The sequence below is a fragment of the Belonocnema kinseyi genome, chromosome 6 (assembly GCF_010883055.1).
Source record: "Belonocnema kinseyi isolate 2016_QV_RU_SX_M_011 chromosome 6, B_treatae_v1, whole genome shotgun sequence".
In the NCBI taxonomy this organism is placed as follows: domain Eukaryota; kingdom Metazoa; phylum Arthropoda; class Insecta; order Hymenoptera; family Cynipidae; genus Belonocnema; species Belonocnema kinseyi.
In genome coordinates this window covers 47119040-47143764 of record NC_046662.1, presented here as the reverse complement: position 1 = coordinate 47143764, position 24725 = coordinate 47119040, and the positions used below count along the sequence as shown (strand labels likewise).

General features: G+C 22.2%; 1 protein-coding gene across 4 annotated transcripts in view; it reads right to left on the bottom strand.

Moving 5' to 3' along the window:
• Positions 1 to 24725, bottom strand: part of LOC117174105 (SUN domain-containing protein 1-like) — a 110018-nt gene that overhangs the window by 38599 nt on the left and 46694 nt on the right. For all 4 annotated transcript variants that reach the window (XM_033362854.1, XM_033362856.1, XM_033362855.1 and 1 more), the window contains 2 exons: positions 22203 to 22462; positions 17079 to 17264 (listed from right to left, as the gene is read on the bottom strand). In XM_033362854.1, coding sequence (XP_033218745.1) covers positions 17079 to 17264; positions 22203 to 22462 — 446 coding nt within the window. The remainder of the gene's footprint in view (positions 1 to 17078; positions 17265 to 22202; positions 22463 to 24725) is intronic.

Genomic DNA, 24725 nt, shown 5'->3' with positions numbered 1-24725 from the left:
CCCCCCCCCCCCCCCCAATCCCCCAATTCGAGGGTCATCGATTTTTCACGTTTCAAGTGGGATCCAGAGTTGAATTTTTATCCGAAAAGATGACAATTTCGATTAAAATAGGCGAATTTTTAAACAAACAAAAATAAAAATTTTCAACAAAAGAGTTGAATTTTAAATCAAATGTCTTTATGCTAAAAAATTGTTTAATTTTTAATCAAGCAGCTACATTTTTATCAAAACAAGATGCAATTTGTACTAAAAGGGATGAATCTTGTAATTAAAAAGAAAAATTGTAAAAAAAAATAGTTGTACTTTTAACCCAAGAATAATAATTTTAAACAAAAGAGTTGAATTTTCGAACAAAAAGGACGACTTTTTTAAGAAAATTGTTTAATTTTTAATCAAAACGTTGCATTTTTATCCGAAAAGATGACAATTTCTACTAGAATAGGCGAATTTTTAAATTAATAATAAAATTTGTCACAAAAAAAAGGTGAATTTTTTACCCAAGAATACAAATTTTCACCAAGAATTGAATTTTCAACCAAAAAGGACGTATTTTCAACAAAGTTGTTTAATTTTTAACAAAACAGTTGAGTTTCTATCCGAAAAGATAAAAATTTTTTAATTAAAAAGAAAATTGAAAAAAGTTGAATTTTTAAACCCAAAAATAAAGATTTTCAACAAGAGTTGAATTTTCAATCAAACGCTTTATGCTAAAAAATTGTTTAATTTTTAATCAAGCAGCTGCATTTTTATCAAAACAAGATGAAATTTCTGCTAAAATAGATGAATTTTGTAATTAAAAAGAAAAACTGTCAAAAAAAAGTTGTACTTTTAACCCAAGAATAATAATTTTCAACAAAAGAGTTGAATTTTCAAACAAAAAGGATGAATTTTTAAGAAAATTGTTTAATTTTTAATCAAAACGTTGTATTTTTATCCGAAAAGATGAAAATTTCTACTAGAATAGGCGAATTTTTAAATTAATAATAAAATTTGTCACAAAAAAAAGGTGAATTTTTTACCGAAGAATACAAATTTTCAACAAAAGACTTGAATTTTCAACCCAAAAGAATGTCTTTAAAAAAAAATTGAATTTTTGAATAAAACGTTGCATTTTTATCCGAACGGATGAGAATTTCTACTAGAATAGGCGAATTTTTTAAATAAAAAGAAAATTTGTTAGAAAAAAAAATTGAATTTTTAAACCAAGAATACAAATTTTCACCAAGAGTTGAATTTTCAACCAAAAAGTATGTATTTTCAACAAAATTGTTTAATTTTTAACAAAACAGTTGAGTTTCTATCCGAAAAGATGACAATTTTTATCACAATGGGAGAATTTTTTAATTAAAAAGAAAATTTTTTAAAAATAGTTGTACTTTTAACTCAAGAATAATTAATTTTGAACAGAAGAGTTGAATTTTCGACAAAAAAGGATGACTTTTCAATAAAATTGTTAAATTTTTTACCAAACTGTTGCATTTTTATCAGAAAAGATGTCAATTTTGACTAAAATAGGCGTATTTTTAAATCAAAAAGAACATTTGTCTCAAAAAATGGTGAATTTTTAACCCAAGACTACAAATTTTCAAACGAAAAGGATGTTTTTTCAACAAAATTGTTTAAATTTTGACCAAGCAGCTGCATTTTTATTGAAGAAAGACGCGATTTCTACTAAGATAGGCGAATTTTTAAATTAAAAAGAAAATTTGGCAAAAAAATAGTTCAATTTTTAACCAAGCAGTTTTATTTTGATCTAGGAAAGATGCAATTTCTACCAAAAGAGATAATTTTTTTAAATTAAAAAGACACATTTTTAACACCAAAAAATGAATTTTAATCAAAAATTAAATTTTTTACAATAACATTAAAATTTCAACCCAAAAAGACAAATTTTGAATAAAAAAGAATGAATTTTTAACAAAATTGTTCAATTTTTAATAAAATAGCTTTATTATTAACAAAGAAAGATTCTATTTCTATTAAATAGGCGCAATTTTAAATTAAAAAGACAATTAAAAAAAGGATGCTTTTTTAAATTTAAAAGTCATATTTTTAACACCTAAATATGAATTTTCTAGAAAAAAAAATGATATTTTCAACCTAAAAAGACAAATTTTTAACCCAAAAATATGAGTTTTTAACAAACAATTTGAATTTTCCACCAAAAAGGAATGATGACTTTTTAATAAAACGTTGAATTTTTCATGAAGCAGTTGCATTTTTATCCAAGAAAGATGCAACTTTTACTAAAATATGGATTTTGATGAAAAAGTAAATTTTGTACAAAAGTAGTTGAATTTTTAACCAAAAAAGATTTCTTTTTCACAAAATTGTTGAATTTATAATCAAGCAATTTCAATTTGATTGAAGAAATATGGAATTTCGACTAAAATAGGTGAATTTTTAAATGTAAAAGACATTTTTTCAAAAAAAAGTTGAATATTAATTAACAAGTAAATCCTCTACAAAAATTCTCTACCAAATTGTTTAATTTTTACCCAAGAAAGATGCAATTTATGCACAGAAAGACGAATTTTTTCGAAAGACAGAAGAATTTTGAACAAAAAACTTTAACCAAAATTTTCAAGAAATTAATTAAACGATCAAGAAAATAGTGAAACTTTCAATCAATTAACTGAATTTTTAATCTCCAAATATTCATTTTAACCCAAAAAGCATAATTTTATACCAAAAGATGAATTTTTAAAAAAGATTAATTTTTTACCAAAAAAGTAAAAATCAACTAAAACAGACGAATTTTCTACAAAAGGATGAATTTTAAAGCAGGAAGATTAATTTTTTTTACCAAAAACGACTAATTTTATTAACAAAATACGTAAATTTTCAACCAGATATTTCAATTTTCATCTGGAAAAGATCAATTCTGAATTGAAAATATCAATTTTCCACCAAAAACGGAATGATATTCTTAGTTAAAAAGATTAATTCTCAACCATAAAGAACGAATTTTCAACATAATATTTAAATTTTCAACCAAAGAAATGAATTTTTAACTTTTAGAATCTATCATAAAAAAAAAAATGTTAATTAAAAAGTTCAATATTCAAAGAAATAGCTAAATTTTCAACCAGAAAAAGATTTTGAATTAAAAATATCAATTTTGAAATAAAAATGGAATAGTTATATTTTCAGTTGTAAAAATTAATTCTTAACTATCAAGAACGAATTTTCAACCAAAGAAATGAATTCCCAGATAAAATAATCAATCTTGAGAATGAAAAAAATTTTCAATAAAGAATTTTAATATTTAACAAAAAAAATTGAATTTTCAATAAGAGATGAATCTTCAATACAAAAATGAGTTTATAACAAAGTATTTTTTATTATCAAAAAATTAGCTTTTAACAAAATATTCGAATTTTCAGAAAGTAAGTAAATTTTTCAAATAAGTAGTCGAATTTTCAACTAGAAAAAATAAATTTCAAATTAAAAATATCAAGTTTCAAGCAAAAACGGAATACTTATATTTTCAGTTAAAAAAATGAATGTTCAACCATAAAGAACGAATAATCAACAAAATATTAAAATTTTAAATCAAAGATATGAATTTCAAATAGTTGAATTTTTAAAAAATTATTTAAATTTTTTCAAATAAGAGGTAAAATTTTCAACAAAACGAGATGAATTCCGAAAAAAGTACACTTTTCAACAAAATAAAAATAAACTATTACCCAAGTTTTTTGAAAACAGAAAAAAAAGGTAAAATTATCTTAAAAAGTGGGAAAAAAAAGAAAAGAATAGGAGAATATTGGAAACGCAGTTTGTGGACGGCCCCTAAAATAAAGTACAGCCTGAAAAAAAAATAGTTTTCAACATCAAATGAGAGTGAACGTGTTTACAACAAAAGGAAAATATTAAAAATAATAAGAGATTTAATTAAAAATAATCAGCAAAGCACTTAAACGAACCCACACAAACCAAACATACATATCTCATCAATTTTTTTAATGCCTCTTAAACTCTGAGCAACGCTGATGTGAAAAATCTGACTTTTTCTAATACCTAAAGATCGCAAGAAAAATTTTCTACCTCCTTTAATACAAATTAAATAAAATACCCAATATTTTTTTGTACCTACTTCCCGAAATTATAAGTTTTAATTAGTTTAGGAGGTGCAAACAACACACAATTTGGTTGTATTAGTCTATTAGTAATACAAATATCAATATATAATATATAATATATAATATAAATATAATCTATAAATAATTACTGGCTCTTTTATAAACTTAAACTATTAAAAAATGCCCAATCGGTAGAAAAATGCTTTTCGTAAATTCGCAAAATGAGCACCAATTTAAATATTTAAATAGACTTTATTTTATTGAAGGCACATTGTAAAAAAGCGCCGTTCAGTGGTAACTTTCATTGTAGTTATCAATTTTTATCATTGATAAATTGTGCTTATAACAGTCAGTAAAAAAAACATAAAGTTGGCATATTTCTTAATTTAAAATAAAATTCTGTTGCAAAAAAACAAACAAAAATGGATGGATAAAACACAGGGTGGCCGGTTTAATCGAGTTTTAAATTAAAGCTTAAAAAATTTTGATTTAAAAAAAATCCACGCTATCAATTTCAACAAGTTCATATTAATTCGACAAGAATTAAAAACTGTTCAATTGTTTTTTAAATATATTTTTTTAAATTTATCGACATTTTTAAAAATATTTTGTTGAAATAATTTTAAAAATATATAAAATATTTTAAGATTTTCCCAGGAATTGAAAACAAAATTTTTACTTTCTTGGAACTTGTCTAAATTGTTAACAGACTTCAATATTTGAGTTTAAAATCATCAAAATTATACATTTTTGAAAGTTTTCGAAAGCTTTCTAAATATTTTCTTGAAATTAATTTTTCAAAATAAAAAATAATTTTCCTAGGAAAATAAAAGGTTAAATTAAAAAAATTGTTTAAAAAATGTGCAGATTCTTTTTTGAAAATTTTAAAAATATTTTAAAATCTCATTAAATATTGTCATGAAATTAACTTTTAAAAATTAAAAATAATTTCAAGCAAAAAATGGTAAATATCTACCAAAAGAGATAAATTTAATAGAAAAAAATTGAAACCAAAGAAATAAAATTTTAACTCAAAATATTATTTTAAAATCTTGCAGATTATTTTTTGAGAATTTTTAAAAATATTTTCTTGAGATTAATTTTTTATGATAAAAAATCATTTTCAATTTTTCTAGGAATCATAATAAATGTTTATTTATTGTTTCCAAACCTTTCAAAATGTTTAAAAAACTTAAAAATTTGGTTTTTAAATCTTTAAAATTTTACTTTTTTAAATAAAACTGTTGGAATCTTTACCAACTTTTACATCTATGTTTAAATTTTTTGAAAACTTCTGAATATTTTTAGTATGATTCAAATGTTCCCTATTTTTTTCCTGTAAAATTGAAAAATGTTGCTTTAAAATCTTGCATCTTCTGTTTTTGCCAATTTTGCAAATCTTTCTAAATATTCTCTGAAAATTAATTTTTCAAAATAAAAAATAATGTTACCAGGAATATTTTTTTTAAACTTGGAAACTGTCAAAAAAACTGACCAAGCTTCAGATTTTGATTTTAAAACATTCAAAATCCTGGATTAAAAAAATTTAGAATCTTTACTAATTTCAACTTCTTTTTTTTATAATAAAAAATAATAAAAAGTCAAATTTTCAACAAAATGCATAAATTTTTAAACAAAGAGTTGAATTTTCCACTAAAAAAAAAAAAGATAAATTTTCAACGAAAAATTGAAAAATTTAAATTTTAGATGATAAAAATTAACTTACAATAAAAAAGACGAATTTCTAAAAAAGTATTAAAAATTATCAACCAAAGAGATAAAATGTTAACTCAAAATATCACTTTAAAATCTTGCAGATTATTTTTTGACAATTTTGAAAAATCTTTTCAAATATTTTCTTGAGATTAATTTCACATAATAAATGTGTTTTCAATTCTCTTTAAACCTTTCAAAATGTTTAAAAAGCTTCAAAATTTATTTTAAATATTAAAAAAATCTACATTGGGTTTTAAATTTCTTGAAATCTCTTCAAGTTTTAAATCAAGTTTAAATCTTTTCAAAACATCTAAATACTTTTAGTATGATTCAAATGTTTCCTATTTTTTTTAATTCTGTAAAATTAAAAAAAAAATGAATTTAAAACCTTGCAATCTTTTTGAAAGTTTTAGAAATATTTCTAAATATTCTCTTGAAATTAATTTTTTCAAAATAAAAAATAATTTCCTCAGTAATCCTTTTTCTTAAACTTGGAACCTGTCAAAAAACTGAAAAAGCTTCAAATTCTAATTTTAAAAGCTTCAAAATCCTACATTAAACAAATTTGGCATATTTTCTAATTTACACTTTTTGTTTGTTGATAATTTTCAAAATATTTAAATATTCTTAACATGATGGAAATTTTTCCTAAAACTCTTTTTAAATCCTGCTAAATAAAAAAGTTGATTTAAAATTTTTCAGATTTCTGTTTGAAAATTTTAAAAATATTTTGAAATCTCTTTAAATTATGTCAACTAAATGACTTTTAAAAATTAAAAATAATTTCAAACAAAAAATTGTAAATTTCAACCAAAAGAGATGAATTTTCTAAGAAAAAAAATCGAATTTTCAACATAATACATAAATTTTTAAAGAAAGAGTTGAATTTTCCACTAAAAAAAAAGATAAATTTTCAACGAAAAATAAAAAATTTAAATTTTACATTATAAAAATCAAATTACAATAAAAAAGACGAATTTTTAAAAAAGTATTAAAAATTGTCAACCAAAGAGATAAAATTTTAACTCAAAATATTACTATAGAATCTTGCAGATTATTTTTTGACAATTTTGCAAAATCTTTTCAAATATTTTGAAATATTTTCTTGAGATTAATTTATCATGATAAAAAATCATTTTCAATTTTTCTAGGAATCATAATAAATGTTTATTTATTCTTTCCAAACCTTTCGAAATGTTTAAAAAACATAAAACTTGGTTTTTAAAACTTTAAAAAAATATACATTTAGTTTTAAATTTATTGAAATATTTCAAAGTTGTAAATTAATTTTTAATCTTTTCAAAACTTCTTAATATCTCTTAAAATAACTCGAATTTTTTATACTAAAAATTCTTCAATTGTTATTTAAACATGAAAATTGAAAAATTTCATTTAATAAATAAGGATGTTAAAAATTGAATAATTAAAAAATTATAAAGTTTAAAGTTTACATTTAACTCTGTAAATGTAACGATTTAAGGCTTTCTATTTGAAACAATTCAGTTTCAAAGTATTAAGTTTTGAATCGGATTTTCAATTCAATTAGAGTATTAATTGTTATTATATTTAAATTGATTTAAAATTGTAAATATTTTCAATTTCATATTTTTTTTAAATTTTAATTGGTCGTCTTTAAAAGTTGCATTTTAAAATTCCTTCAATTGAAAATCTACGTTTAAAAATAAATAACTAAAATGGAAAATTTGGAAAGAAAAAGATTTTAGAACTACGCATTTTTTTGGAAAATCAACATTTTTTTCTGATACTTGTTTTTCGTTAAAGATTCAAAATTTTAATTGAAAATTCATCTTTTTGGTGGAAAATTGACCTATTTTGTTGAAATTTCGTAATTATTTATAAATTTTTTAAGGAAAAATCTAGCCAATCACTTGAAATACGACAAACTTTATAATTCAATTTACAACAAGTTCGATATAAACTTTGTTTTTTAATGTGAACTTAAGATTAAAAAATAAAATTTATATCGAACTTGATTTAAATTGAATTATAAAATATGTGACATTAAAAGTGATTGGATAGATTTTTCCTTTGAAAATTCGTAAATAATTACGAAATTTCAACAAAATAGTTAAATTTTCAACCAAAGAGAGGAATTTTCAAGTCAAATGATGAATTTTCAATGAAAAAAAATTATCAGAACAAAAAATGCAGATATTTCACAAAAAAACTGTTGAGTTCAGCCAAAAAGACGAATTTTCAGAATCATTCACCAAAACAAAATAATTTTTAACCAAAGAGTTGTAATTTGAACCAAATAGTTACATTTTTAACCAAAAGAGATGAAGTTAAAATCCAAAAATATTAATTTTCAACAAAAAAAATTCATCTTTTTAAATTGAAAATTAAACTATAGGGTAGAAATTAATTTACCTAGTTGAAAATTCGTTTTTTCTGGATTTTACATTATAAAAATTAAATTACAATCAAAAAGACGAATTTCTACAAAAGTATTAAAAATTGTCAACCAAAGAAATAAATTTTTAACTCAAAATATTACTTTAAAATCTTGCAGATTATTTTTAAAAATTTTGAAAAATCTTTTGAGATATTTTAAAATATTTTCATGAGATAAATTTCTCATAATAAAAAATCATTTTCAATTTTTCTAGGAATCATCATAAATGTTTATTTATTCTTTACAAACCTTTCAAAATGTTTAAAAAACTTAAAAATTTGGTTTTAAAATCTTAAAAAAATCTACATTTAGTTTCAAATTTATTGAAATATTTTTCAGTTTTAAATTAATTTTTAACCAAAGAGTTGCAATTTTAATCAAAAAGTTACATTTTTAACCAAAAGAGATGAAGTTAAAATCCAAAAATATTAATTTTCAACCAAAAAAAAATCATTTTCAATTCAATGCATGAATTTTTTTATCAAAATTGTTGAATTTTGGACCTAAAAAGATTAATTTTCCAAAAACTCTAAAGAAAAATTGAAATTGTTGAATTTTCAAATCGAAAGTGTAAATTTTCAATTAATAAGTCAAATTTCAATTAAATTAATTTTCTGGCAAAATAATAGAATTTTTAACACAAAAAGACGAATATTCAAGCAAAAAAAAAAAAAAAATTGAATTTGCAACAAAAAAGTTCATTTGCATGCGAACAGTTGAATTTTTAAGTAAAAATGATCAATTTTAAAAACGATAATTTAACTTTCTACCAAAATAATATATATTTAATCTAAAAAGTCGAATTTTCTACAAAACATTGGAATTTTGAACAAAAAAATGTTCACTTACATCCAAATCTTTGAACCTTTAACTAAAAACGATCAATTTTCAAACCAAATAGTTGAATTTCCTACTGAAATAAATAGAATTTTCCGTGTCTATAAAATATCCGAAACTAAAAAGTTAAAAAATTGTTTGAATAACAATTGAATAATAAAATTTAAAAAATATATTCATCAAATAAAAGTATTTAATTAAATATTTTTAAATTGTTGGCAATTTCCTAATTTCGATCTTTTTTTTTTGAATGCATCTCTTTGGTTGAAAGTTAAAAAATAATATTTTTGGTAGAAAATTAATTTGTTTAGGTTGAGGATTAAACTATTTTGTCAGAAATTTGTTGTTTTTTTAACATTCATTTTTTTTTAAAATTAAAATCTTTTTAAATTGGAAATTAAACTATAGGGTAGAAATTAATTTACCTAGTTAAAAATTCGTTTTTTCTGGATTTTACATTATAAAAATTAAATTACAATCAAAAAGACGAATTTCTACAAAAGTATTAAAAATTGTCAACCAAAGAAATAAATTTTTAACTCAAAATATTACTTTAAAATCTTGCTGATTATTTTTTAAAATTTTGAAAAATCTTTTGAGATATTTTAAAATATTTTCTTGGGATAAATTTCTCATAATAAAAAATCATTTTCAATTTTTCTAGAAATCAAAATAAATGTTTATTTATTCTTTCCAAACCTTTCGAAATGTTTAAAAAACTTAAAATTTAGGTTTTTAAATCTTAAAAAATCTACATTTAGTTTCAAATTTATGGAAATATTTTTCAATTTTAAATTAATTTTTAATCTTTTCAAAACTTCTTAATATCTCTTAAAATCACTCGAATTCAATTCGAGTATTAAACTATTTTGTTAGAAATTCATTGTTTTCTTAATATTCAATTTTTATAAAATTAAAATCTTTTTTAATTGAAAATTAAACTATAGGATAGAAATTAATTTACCTAGTTCAAAATTCGTTTTCTCTGGATTCCAAATTAATTTTTTTTAAACTGAAAATTGAATTATTCCAGTTTTTGTTGACAATTAATATTTATTAGTACAAAATTCATCTATTTAATTGAAAATTCGTATTTCCTGGAGAATTTAAACGTTTTCTATTTAAAATTAAAATCCTCTCTTGGTTGAAATATCAACTATTACATAAATCATTAAAAATTCTTTACTTTTGTTAAAAATGTACCTATTTTAACTTGTTTTAATATATGAAAATTAATTTTCTGAATTGTTTAATTTTGAAAAGATTCAGAATTAAATAAACCAGACACGTTTTTTCTTAAAAAAAAAAAAATTAAATTCCAAACGCTTTTAATTTTTAATTCTTCTTCTAAGTAAACAAATTAACTTTGCACAAAAAAAATATATAACTTGTTTTAAAATAGATTATATCATTTTATATTAATTGAATATAAATTACCATATTTTTCGTTCAAAAAATGGTTAAATTCCCTGTGAAAATATAAATTCCCTGTCATTTCCCGATCTCAAAAAATGTCTGGATATTTCCCGATTTTAAGGGCCACCCTAAACACACAAAAGATAATAAAAATACCTTGAAAACAGAAATCAAATAAAAACGTTAGTCACAACAACAAAAAATGTTAGTAAAACTTTAATTTTTAAACAAACACGTTTTGATTTTAGAAATCGTGATTTTTTAAATCACTAGGGGATATTCCAGCCAATATTTGGCAAAGAGGGCAGAGACACGTTCACACTCGGTATATCAGGTATCGATAAATTTCGAAATTGAGTCATGTATTTTGCAAAAAGTTCATAGTCGAGAAAAGCTAAATCGGAAATGTCATTAACGACACGCTGAGTCGTCTCAGTGACATCGTTTTGTACGTTTTTCAGATAGTCCAGACATGTAAAAGTATATTTTTGGGCAAGGTAAGCTCCTGAAACAAAAAGAAGATAAATAGGACGCTAACGATAAACTGTAGGAAGGCTCGAGTAATTGATTGAGGTTGTCTAGCGATTCCTTCGAACGAACTTCGAATTAAAATTATTTTAAAAATATATAAAATATTTTTTAATTTTCCCAGGAATTACAAAAAAAAAATTTACTATCTTGGAACCTGCCTAAATTGTTAACAGACTTCAATATTTGATTTTACAATTTTTTATAATTAAATTTTGGAAAACTTCTAAACATTTTTAGTATGGTTGAAAATTTTCCTATTTTTTTTTATTCTGTAAAATTTATATACTTTTATATACTGCAGATAAACTGGAGGAAGGCTCGAGTAATTTATTAAGGTTGTCTAGCGATTTCTTGAAACGAAATTCGAACATCGTCTCGAGCTTTTCTAGGCCATTAAATCAAGATTTTTCAGGATTTCTTCTTTGTAAATCAAGTAGTCAACTAATATTTTTCTGCGGATGTAAAAAATTAACTTCTTTCTTGGCCAACCTTTTAAATTGAAAGTTAAAATTATTGGTTGAGAATTCAAATTTCTTATTCAAAATAATTCATTCAATTTTCAGTCTTTTCAATTATGATTTTCTTTGTTATCAATAATGAATTGGCATGCTTATTATTTTTATGACACTTTTTTTATTTCTTTAATTTTGTTGCAAAAGAATTTTTGTATTTTAATTCGTCTGTAGGAACTTAAGAGCATTATAATAAAGTTTATGTTGAAAAAATTCAGATGAAAAAATTATTATTTTAACAATAGTTTTTTGTAAATCGCCTCTTATTGACTTTTTAAAAAAATATTTGAATTTTAATCAATCATGGTAATAGAAAAATTTAGTTTCAAAATTCAGCGCTCGGTTCGTGCGACTTATTTCGACTCTTAAGAAAATATGCGTTTTTAAAAAAAAATGCGACTAATACATTTTTTTTCATTTTTATTACTATTTCGCTACTTTCTTTTAATTTTAATTACACTGATGCTATCAAATTAAAATTCAGAACGTGATAAAATCGCACCATTTTAATTGTGAATATTAAAAATTGAATAATTTCTCATAAAAGCTTTATAAATACATTTTTTCAGAATGTAAGTATTAGTAGTTTAAAATTTCAAAGTGGGAAACGTTTTGAATAAATTAATTTAAAATGTTATTAAAAATGAATAATTTAAATTATTAAATTATGCCGTTTTAACTTGAAAACCTTCATTGTTGAGTAACTTTTTATTTTAGGCGCTGAAAATTAATGTTGCTGAATTTGTTAGCGTTCGAATTCCAAATTATTTTAAATTTAACTAGAAAATTTTTTTTGATATTTTAAATTTAATACACATACAATACAAATCTATGCAATATTCGGGCGGCAATTTGGCGGACGATTTCAAATTTCCAGTCATTTCTCGGTCCAGTTTTTCAATTTTCCCTGTCAACTAAAAGTCACATTCATATTTTCCGCAAAATGCAAAAATCTTTAACATTTTAAACTAAAAAGATAAATTTTTTTAAAATAAAATTACTTTTTAAATCAAACTTTGAACTAGATACATGAATTTTCAATTAAATAGATGAATTTTCTACTAAAAAATATCAATTGTCAACAAAAATTGGAATAACTCAATTTTCAGTTAAAAAAAAAAATTAATTTATAATCCAGAAAAAAAACGAATTTTCAACAAAGTAAATTAATTTCTATCCGTATATTTTAATTTTAAATTTAAAAAGAACAATTTAATATTAAGAAAACAACGAATTTCTAAAAAAATAATTTAATCCTCAGCCTACACAAATTAATTTTCTACCAAAAATGAAATAGTTAAGATTTCCTTTTAAAAAAAAAAACAACTGATTTTCGATACAATAATTAAATTTCCAAGCTCAACCAAAGAGATGCATTCAATAAAAAAAAGATCGAAATTAGGAAATAGCCAACAATTTAAAAATATTTAATTGAATATTTTTATTTGATGAATGAAAGATTATTTTTCTACAAAAAAATACAATTTTTTAACATAATACACGAATTTTTAACGAAATACTTGAATTTCCAATTAAAGAAGACAAATATTAAGCCAAATAGTTGAGTTTTTAACTAAGGAAACGGAATAGTTACAATTTTTAGTTAAAAACATTAATTTTCAACCTGACTGATAAATTTTCAACTAAAACGATGAATTTTCAACTGAAATAGTTGAATTTTTGACTTCAAAATTAAATAATTTTGCTGAAAATTAATGTCTTTTGTTAAAAATTCGTCTTTTTCGACAGAAAATTAATTTTCATCGCCGAAAATTCAACTTCTTGGTTGAAATCTTATCCTTGTATATAATATAAGTTAAAAAATCAACTATTTGTTAGAAAATGCATTTCTTTTTATAAATTTCTCTTTCTGGGTATAGAAAATTAATCTTCTTTGTTGAGGATTCAACTATTACATAAAAAAATTCATATATCTTTTTAAAAAAGTAGTTTATTTTATAAAAAATTATTCTTGTTTGTTGAAAGTTAAAATTATTGGTTGAAAATTCAACTATCTTATTAAAAATAATTCTTTCTTGATTGAAAATGATATTTTTGGTTGAAAAATCACCTTTTCCATTTAAAAAATTTTAATTTATTTCTTAAAATAAAAAATAGAATAAATTAAAATAAGAAATGATATATTAAATATTATCAATATTAAAATTTTAATTTTTTTTAAATTTTAGGCGCTGAAAATTAATGTCATTGAATATGTGAGCGTTCGAATTCCAAATTCGTTTAAATTTAATGAAAAAAACAAATATTTGATTTATTTTAATTTAATACACCTACTAGCAAATATATGCATTATCAGAGTCGCGATTCGGTGGACGATTTCAATTTCCCGGTCATTTCCGGTCAAGTTTTTCAATTTTCCCGGTCCACTAAAAGTAACATGTTCATATTTTTTGCAAAATTCAAACATTTATTTTAATTCATGACGTTCGTTTTAAACATTCTTTAACACAACAGAGCTAAAAATTAAAAAATAAATTATTGAACATTAAAATTAATTTTCCAACAAAAAGTTTAATTTTCAAAAAAAAAAAAAAAAAAAGATTAATTTTCTGCCAAAAAATACAATTTTTTAAACACAATACATGAATTTTTAAAGAAACACTGGAATTTTCAATTGAAGAAGACAAATCTTCAACTGAAATAGTTGAGTTTTTTACTTGAGAAATTAAATAATTTTGCTAAAAATTGATATACTTTGTTAAAAACTCATCTTTTTTGGTACAAAATTAATCTTCTTTGTTAAAAATTCAAATATTATGTAGAAAATTCATATATTTAAGAAAAGTCGTTTTTTATAGAAAATTATTCTTGTTTGAAGAAAGTTAAAATTATTAGTTGAAAATTCAACTATCTTACTGAAAATAATTACAAAGATAACTCTTTAACAAAAAAGTAAAACTCTTAATTTCTCGACCAAAAAGGTAAATTTTCAAATAAAAAGCTTAATTTTCTACTAAAAAAATTCGCTTTTGCTGCAAAATCAATGAATTTTCAACTATATAGTTAAAGTTTAAACCAAAAAATATCAGCTTTAAACCAAAAATAATATAGTTAAATATTCAGTTCAAAAAATTAATTTTCAAACCAAATTTTGTTTTCAACCAAAGTGATACAATTTTAACTAAAATTACGAATTTTGAATTAGAATAATTGAATTTTAAGCCAAAGTCATTAAGTTCAATTAAGCAAGATGAATTTCTAACTGAAATAAAAAAATATTCGACTAAAATAATTATATTTTCAGTTTAAAAAATTAATTTAAAAAAAAAATTGCAAGAAAACAGTTAAAATTTCAACTGGAATAGTCAAATTATTAGTAAAAAATTAATGCTCAGCCAAAGAAAAATAAAAACATTGTGAGAAAAAATTTTTCGAATATACTGTTGCATTTTCGACTAAAAAGATAATCCAATAAAATTAATTTTCAACCGAAAAGAATAAATTTTCAATCAGATACTTAAATTTGTAACTAAAAACTATCCATTTTTAATCACAGGTAGAATAATTAAGTTTTCAGTTAAAAAAAAAAAAAATTATTTCAAACCAAAAAACGAATTTTCAATAAGGTAGTTAAATACAAAATAGAAGGCTACTTTTACAAATAAAGAATCATTGTTATTTGATTATATATTGCAGTTTTCCACCAAAAACGGAATCCTTAAATTTTCAGCTAATAAAATTAATTTTACACACAAAAAAAAAATACATTTTAAACCATTGAACTAAAAAAGATTAATCTTAAACAAAAAATGAAATAGTTGAATATTCAGTTGAAAAAATTAATTTTCAACAAAAATTTTTTCGTTTTGTTTTTTAACCAAAGTGATACATTTTTAACTAAAATTACGAATTTTGAATGAGAATTATTGAATTTTAAGCCAAAGAAATTTAGTTCTACTAAACAAGATGATTTTTTAACTGAAAATAAAATAATTTTGTAAACAAAAATTTATATGAATAAATTTTTAGTTAAAAAAATTAATGTTCAATCAGAAAGATGAATTTTTAACTAAAATAATAAAATGTTCAACTAAAATAATTACATTTTCAGTTTTAAAAAGAAATTTAAAAAAAAGTGGAAGGAAACAGTTAAAATTTTTACTGGAATACTTAAATTATCAGTTAAAAATTAATGTTCAACCAAAGAAAAAAAAACATTTAAAAAATGTAGTTGAGATTTCAAACAGAAAATATTTTTATTTTTAATTAAAAAACGGTTGAATTTTCAACCGAAAAAAAAAAACAAATTTTGAACAAAATACAAGAATTTTCAAGCATATACTCAAATTTTCAACTAAAAACTATCCATTTTTAACCAAACTCAGAACATTTAAATTTTCAGTCATAACTTTTTAACAAAAAAGTTTAACTTTTAATTTTTCGAACAAAAAGCTTAATTTTCAAACGTAAAGCTTATTTTTCTACAAAAAAATTAGATTTTTAAACAAAGTCAATTAATTTTTAACCATATAGTTTAAGTTTGAACTAAAAAAGATCAGCTTTAAACCAAAAATGAAATAGGTATTCAGTTAAAAAAATTAATTTTCAACCGAATTTTTTTTTTGACCAGTGATACATTTTTAACTAAAACGATGAATTTTTAATTGAAATAATTGATTTTTTGAATCAAGCAGATCAAGTTCTACTAAACAAGATACATTTTCAACTAAAACTAAAATTATTTTTTAACCAAAAATTAAATAAATAAAATTTTAGTTAAAACAATTAGTTTTCAATCAGAAAGATGAATTGCTAACTGAAATAAGAGAATATTCAACTAAAATAATTACATTTTCAGTTTTAAAAATTAATTTTAAAAAAGATGAATTTTCGATTAAAATTACGAACCTTCAGCCAAACAAATTATTTTTTAAGAAAAGGGTTTAACTTCAACAAAGTAATTAAATTTTCATTAAAAAAAAGTTGAATTCTAAACAAAAAATTTTGAAAATGATACTTCAATCAGAAAATATTTTAATTTTTAATTAAAAAGAGTTGAATTTTCAACCTTAAAGATAAACAAGTAAGACTAATTTTCTACTGAAAAAAAAACAAACAAAATTTTCAAAAAAATACAAGAATTTTCAACCAGATACTTAAATTTTCAGTAAAAAGAAAAAGAAAAATGTCAACCCAAAAAACGAATTTTCAAATAAATAGTTAAATACAGAATAGAAAGCTACTTTTACAAATAAAAAATTATAATTATTTCCTGAAAATAAAAATATTAATATTATTAAATATAAAAATAAAAAATTATAGTCATTTCATTTTATATTGCAATTTAAAAATAAAATTAAGCACGCTCTCGAAAAAATTCCGACTTAAAAAAAAAAGACCCTCAAATTTCCAGGTTTTTTTCTGATCCTTTGAAAATTCAACAAGAATTTCAAGTTTTTCACGGGTTCCAAGATCGCTAGACACCCTGACTTATATAAAAATTCAAGTAGAATGTGCAAAATATTTCAGGATCAAATGATAGTGCTTTCACAATCAAGAAATTGATATTTGAAAAAAAAGATAAAGTTTTATGAGATTACTCACCGGCTGCGAGAAGAAGGGGCAAAAAAATGAGCCAGAGAACTTTTTTACGTCGTCCTTGCACGCGTCTTCTGACATTTGACGCTCGACTCAACAACCACGAGTCTAAGAACAAAACCTTAACGAACAATAAATAAATATACTGCAAAACACGGTCAACAGATTTCCAAAACCGACTCCATCTGGATTCTGTAAAAAAAAATGCATTCCCGAATTATCTGAAAGAATTTTGAGCTGTTTTAATCAAAGAAAAAATTCCCGGTCATTTCCCGGTTTGCAAACCTTTTTTCCGGCCAATAAAATTTTAAAAATCGAACTCTATTCTAAAAATTTTTTAACTTAAAGTAATAAACAATAAAAAAAAATTAAAGCATTGAGAGTGAAATCCTTGAATACGAAAATTTAAAAATTGAAGTTTAAAAGTTTTTAAATTCAAAAATTGTGTATTCAAATGCTCAATAATTTACAAGTGCAAAATAGAAGGTACTAACACTTTTCAATTATACAATGTTAAATAAAATGCAAATAAACTGAAAAATTTAAGACTTTTATAAATTATAATGTTCAAAGATTCAGATTAAGTTCCAAAAATATAAATACACATTTTCAGTCCTCTAAATTAAAGAATCAAGCAATAAGCTTTCAAAATTTTCAAAATTATATTTTTTTAAAGTAATTTTAAGCTACACACATTAAAATTTGAAAAATATATTTTATCTTAACAGTTCTTAATTTAAAAGTTAAATTATTTTTATTTAAATAGTTTCGACATCCTTCAGAAGGTTTAAAATTTTATATCAAAATCTTGATAATTCCGTTTAAAAAAGTGGAATTGCTTTAAAAAGACAAAATTCTTTAAAAAAGAGGAACTCCTTTAAAAAAAGGAAATTCCTTTACAAAGGGGAATTCCTTAAGAAATAAGAATTCCTTAAAGAATAGGACTAGCTTTAAAAAAGAGAACTTCCTTTAAAAAAAAGGAATTCCTTGAAAAAAAATCTCTTAAAAAAGAGGAATTCCTTTAACAAAGTGAAATTCTTTTTTACAAAAAAAAAAGGAATTTCATTGTAAAGAATAATTCCTTGAAAAAAAAGATTTCCTTTAAAAAAAGAGGAATTCCTGTAAAAAAAGTGAAAATGCTTTAGGAAAAGAAATTGCTTAAAAAATAGAAAATCATTAAAAACAGGAATTCCTTTAAAAAAAGGGGAATTCCTTAAAAAAGGAGAAATTCCTTGAAAAAAAATCCCTAAAAAAAGAGGAACTCCTTAAAAAAAAAAAAAAGAATTCCTTCAAAAATAGGATTTCCTTAAAAAAGAGGAATTGCTTAAAAAAAGGCATTCCTTTTTAAAAAGCGGAATTGCTTAAAACAAAGAAGAAAAATTCCTTGAAAAAAAAGGAATTCCTTACAAAATAGGAATTTCTTAAAAAAAAAAGAGAGAAATTCCTTTGACAAAGAGGAATTCATTGAAAAAAATCCCTTAAAAAAAAGAGGATTTCTTTTAAAAAAGTAAAATTCCTTTCTGTAAAGGAATTACTTTGAAAAGAATTCCTTAGAAAAGAAGAACTCCTTAAAAAGAGGAATTCCTTTAAAAAAGTGAAATTCTTTCTTTAAAAAAAGGAATTTATTTGTAAAGAATAATTCCTTAAAAAAGAGAAATTCCTTTAAAAAAAAGTGAAACTGCTTTAGAAAAAGAAACTCATTAAAAAAGAGGAATTCCTTTAAAAAGAGGAATTACTTTAAAAAGAGAAATTCCTTTAATAAGAGAAATTCCTTTAAAAAAGAGGAATTCCTTTAGCAAAGTGAAATTCATTTCAAAAACGGAATTGTTTCTAAGAAAGAATTCCTTAAAAAGAGGAACTCTTTAAAAAAAATGAATTTCTTTTAAAAAAGTGGAATTGTTTAAAAAAAAAGGAATTCCTTAAAAAAGAGGAACTCAAAAAGAAAAATTCCTTTTAAAAAGAGGAATTACGTGAAAAAAGAGGAATGATTTAAAAATAGGAATTCCTTAAAGAACAGGACTAGCCTAAAAAAATAGGATTTCCTGAAAGAGGGATTCGTTGAATAAAAATTCTTATAAAAAAGAGGAATTCCTTTAAAAAAAGAGGAATTCTTTGAAAAAAGTGAAATTCTTTTTAAAAAGGGAATTGCTTAGGTAGGAAGAATTGCTTAAAAAAGATAAATTTTTTTAAAAAGAGGAATTCCTTTAAAAAAAGAGGATTCCTTAAAAAATTATAAATACTTTAAAAAAAAAATAGTTCCTTTAAGAACAGTGGAATTGCTTTTTAAAAGAGAAATTCCTTAAAGAATAGGCCTTGCTTTAAAGAAGAGGATTTCCTGAAAAAAGCGGAATTCCTTTAAAAAAGAGGAATTCCTTTGAAAAAGGGAAATTTATTTCAAAAAAAGAATTTCTTTTAAAAGAAGAATTCCTTTAAAAAAAGGAATTCATTGTGAAAAATTCCTTAAAAAAGAGGAATACCTTTAAAAAAGTGGAATTCTTTTTAAAAAAGAAATTGCTTAAAAAAGAGGAATTCCTTAAAAAAAAATGGTATTCTTTTTAAAAAAGGAATTGGTTAGAAAGGAAGAATTGTTTAAAAAAGAGAAATTCTTTTAAAAGGAGGAATTCTTTTTAAAAGAGGAATTGCTTAGGTAGGGAGAATTGCTCAAAAAAGAGAAATTCTTTAAAAAAGAGGAATTCCTTTAAAAAAGAGGAATTCCTTAAAAAATGATAAATTTAAAAAAAAGAGTAATTCCTTTAAAAACAGTGGAATTGCTTTTTAAAAGAGAAATTCCTTAAAGAATAGGTCTTTCTTTAAAGAAGAGGATTTCCTGAAAGAAGTGGAATTCCTTGGAAAAAATTTCTTTAAAAAAATAGGAATTCCTTTAAAAAAGTGAAGTTTATTTCAAAAAAGGAATTTATTTTAAAAGAAGATTTCCTTTAAAAACATAGTAATTCATTGGAAAAAAATCCTTAAAAAAGAGGAATACCTTTAAAAAAGAGGAATACCTTTAAAAAAGTAAAATTATTCAAAAAAAGGAATTGCTTTGAAAAGAATAACTCCTAAAATAAGAACTCCTTAAAAAGAGGAATTCCTTAAAAAATAGAGATTCCTTTAAAAAAAAAAATTCCTTTCAAAAAGTGGAACTGCTTTAAAAAAAGAGGAATTCCTTTAAAAAGGGAAATTCTTTTTAAAAAAGGAATGGCTTTCAAAAGAATTCCTTAAAAGCGAGGAATTCCTTTAAAAAAAGGAATTCCTTTAAGATAAGTGGAATTGCTTTAAAACGTGGAATTCCTCTAAAAAAGAGGAATTTGTTGAAAAATAGGACTAACTTTCAAAAAGAGGAATTCCTTGTGGAAAAAAAATTCTTGAAAAAATAGGAATTTCTTTAAAAAAAGTGAAATTTATTTCAAAAAAGGAATTTCTTTTAAAAGAAGATTTCCTTTAAAAAAAGAGGAATTCATTGGAAAAAAATCCTTAAAAAAGGGGAATACCTTTAAAAAAGGAAATTCTTTTTAAAATGGGAATGGCTTTTCAAAATAATTCCGTAAAAAAGAGGAATTCCTTAAAAAAAAAGGAATTCCTTAAAAAAAGAGGAATTCCTTTAAAAAAGAATTCAATAAAAAATAGGACTAACATTCAAAAAGAGGAATTCCTTCAAAAAAGTGAAATTTATTTCAAAAAATGAATTTCTTTTAAAAGAAGATTTCCTTTAAAAAAAGAGGAATTCATTGGAAAAAAAATCCTTAAAAAATAGAGATTCCTTTAAAAAAAAGAATAATTCCTTTCAAAAAGTGGAATTGCTTTAAAAAAAGAAATTCCATAAAAAAGAGGAATTTCCTTAAAAAGGAGGAATTCCTTAAAAAAGAGGAATTCCTTAAAAAAAGCGGAATTCCTTTAAAAAAGTGACATTTATTTCAAAAAAGGAATTTCTTATAAAAGAAGATTTCCTTTTAAAAAAGAGGAATTCATTGGAAAAAAATCCTTAAAAAAGAGACCTTTAAAAAAAAGTGAAATTATTCAAAAAAGGAATTGCTTTAAAAAAAGAAATTCCTTAAAAAGAGGAATTCCTTGTAGAAAAAAATGTCTTAAAAAACAGGAATTCCTTCAAAAAAGTGAAATTTATTTCAAAAAATGAATTTCTTTTAAAAGAAGATTTCCTTTAAAAAAAGAGGAATTCATTGGAAAAAAAATCCTTAAAAAAAAGAGATTCCTTTAAAAAAAAGAATAATTCCTTTCAAAAAGTGGAATTGCTTTAAAAAAAGAAATTCCATAAAAAAGAGGAATTTCCTTAAAAAGGAGGAATTCCTTAAAAAAGAGGAATTCCTTTAAAAAAAGGAATGCCTTAAAAAAAGAGGAATTCCTTTAAAAAAGTGAAATTTATTTCAAAAAAGGAATTTCTTATAAAAGAAGATTTCCTTTTAAAAAAAGAGGAATTCATTGGAAAAAGATCCTTAAAAAAGAGGAATACCTTTAAAAAAAAGTGAAATTATTCAAAAAAGGAATTGCTTTAAAAAAAGAAATTCCTTAAAAAGAGGAATTCCTTGTTGAAACAAATGTCTTAAAAAACAGGAATTCCTTCAAAAAAGTGAAATTTATTTCAAAAAATGAATTTCTTTTAAAAGAAGATTTCCTTTAAAAAAAGAGGAATTCATTGGAAAAAAAATCCTTAAAAAATAGAGATTCCTTTAAAAAAAAGAATAATTCCTTTCAAAAAGTGGAATTGCTTTAAAAAAAGAAATTCCATAAAAAAGAGGAATTCCTTTAAAAAAATGAATTCCTTAAAAAAGAGGAATTCCTTTAAAAAAGTGAAATTTATTTCAAAAAAGGAATTTCTTATAAAAGAAGATTTCCTTTTAAAAAAAGAGGAATTCATTGGAAAAAAATCCTTAAAAAAGAGGAATACCTTTAAAAAAAAGTGAAATTATTCAAAAAAGGAATTGCTTTAAAAAAAGAAATTCCTTAAAAAGAGGAATTCCTTAAAAATGAGGACTAACTTTCAAAAAGAGGAATTCCTTGTGGAAAAAAATTCCTTAAAAAAAGAGGGATTCCTTTTAAAAAAAGAGGAATTCCTTATAAAAAAGGGAAAATCGTGGAATAGAGTAAAGAATGTAAAATGTTTCTTTTGGTCACCATGGTAATGTCGATAGTCATGACTAGTAAAAGTTGTCTGCTTTCTGAACATCCCGAGACTAATAATTGATACAAGTCCATAAAAGAGGGTCGTGACAATCGAAAAAATTTTCGACGATGTCTCCGAAATTCTCAATCTCCATTTGCGGCTCACCGACGTCGACCTAGTAATTGCTTCGTCCAATTCTGTGTCGGAATCCGCCTGATGATTCATGTACCCGTACTTGCGAGAGGACACAGGACTATTCCATTTGTACCTGCTGTTTATACATTTTCACATAAAATATTGAAAGCTGGAGAACTCTCCTTCAAATTATAGGAATTTACAATAATTTCAGGTGTCAACATTTTGAAAAATAGTGTCAAAATAGTGTCATAGAATATAAAATAAAAATAATAAAATTATCATCAAAATTCCGATTTATTTATTGCAGGCTTCACTGCCTTTCCCCACTCTTCTCTTTTTCGTTTTTCCACTTAAATGCTAACTACTGGGCTAATAAATTAAAAATGTTATTCCATTTAGTTCAAAATTGACTTTTTTTAACAATTTTTTAAAAGATTTTTGTTCTTGTAGATGAATGTTTTTTTTTGTGTTAAAAATGCAACTTTTTGGTTGAAAATTAATTTGTTTTAGTTGAAGATTAAAGTACTTCGTTTAAAATTCGTTTAAATTAATTGAATCTAATTCTTCATTATTTTAATCAAATTTTGTTTTGTTTAAAATGAAATTTCTTACCTAAAAATTCTAATGATTGCTTGAAAATTTCTCTTTTTAGCTTAAAAAATCAAAATTTAATTGAAATTCTTTTTTCTTTCTTAACTAACAGATTTTTATTTTGTTAAAAATTCAACTATCTGGGTAAATATTAATTTTTTCGGTTAAAAATTCAAAAAATTTTACAAAATTTTATTTTTATTTTGAAAATTTAACAATTTGGTAGTAAACATTTACCTTTTTAGATTGAAAATTTATCTCTTTCTGCAGACATTTCACCTTTGCTGAAAATTACTTTTTTGTTGTGAGACATTCTTCGTTTTAGTTTTAAAATTCAAAATTTAATTTAAATTTTTTCCTTTCTTAAATAAACATTTTTTTAAATGCAATTTTTTGGTTAAATATTAAGTTCTTTCGGGTAAAAATCCAAATATTTTGTACAAAATTTGTATTTTCGGCTCGAAAATTAAAAAATTTAGTAGTAAACATTGATCTTTTTGAATTACAAATTTATCTCATTCCGAAGAATTTTCACCGTTTTGGTTAAGAATTAACCTTTTTCGTTGAAAATTCGTCTTTTTAGGTATAAAATTAATTTTTTGGATAAAAATACAACTGCTTGGTTGAAAATTATTCTGTTTTAGTTGAAGATTAAAGTCTTTTATTGAAAATTCGTTTGTATTGGTAGAATCTAATTGTTCTTTATCTTAAGTAATTTTGTTTAAATTTAATTTTTTTACCTGAAAATTTAAATATTGTGCTGAAAATGACTTTTTTGTTGTTGGAAATTCAACTGTTTTGCCGCAAATTTAGTATTTCCTTCATTTTTTAATTAAATTAAATTAATTTCTGTAGTTTCAAAATTTAAATTTAAATGTTTGTGCTTTCTTAACTAAAGATTATTTTCATTGTTGTTAAAAATGCGAACGTCTGGTTAAAAATGAAACTATCTGGTTAAATATTAATCTTTTTCGGTTAAAAATTCAAATATTTTGTGCAAAATTTGTGTCTTCGGCTCGAATATTTAACAATTTGATAGAAAATTTAATTAATCGATTGAAAATTTATCATTTTGGTATACAAACTTATATCTTTCTACATAAATTTCACCTTTTTTGTTAAAAATGATAACCATCTGGGTAAAAAATAATCTTTTTCGTTGAAAATTCGTCTTTTTTGGGATAAAATAAATTTTTTTGTTAGAAATACAACAGTTTGATTGAAAATTAATATGTTTTGGTTGAAGATTCAAAAAATTTGTTGGAAATTCGTTTGCGCCGGTTAAATATAATTATTTTTTATTTGAATAAATTTTTTTTTTTCTTTAAAATTAATTTTCTTACATGAAAATTTAACTACTTGTTGAAAATGCAACTGGTTGTTTGAAAATTAATGTTACATTTCAGGAGTCAAGTATTTTGTTCAATTCAACTGTTTTTTTATTCAAAATTACAATATTTTCTTGAATAAAATATAAATTTTTATAACTTTTTGGAAAGAATTCATATTTTCGAGTCTGAAAATTATATTATTTTGGTAGAAAATTAGTGTATTTGGTTGAAAATTAATATTTTCGGTTCTGAAAATTATATTATTTTGGTAGAAAATTAATGAATTCGGTTGAAAATTAACTTTATTGTTGAAAATTATATGATTTTGATAGAAAATTATTGTACTTGGTTGAAAATTAATATTTTTGGGTCTGAAAATTATATTATTTTGGTAGAAAATTAGTGTATTTAGTTGAAAATTAATATTTTCGGGTCTGAAAATTATATTACTTTGATAGAAAATTAGTGTATTTG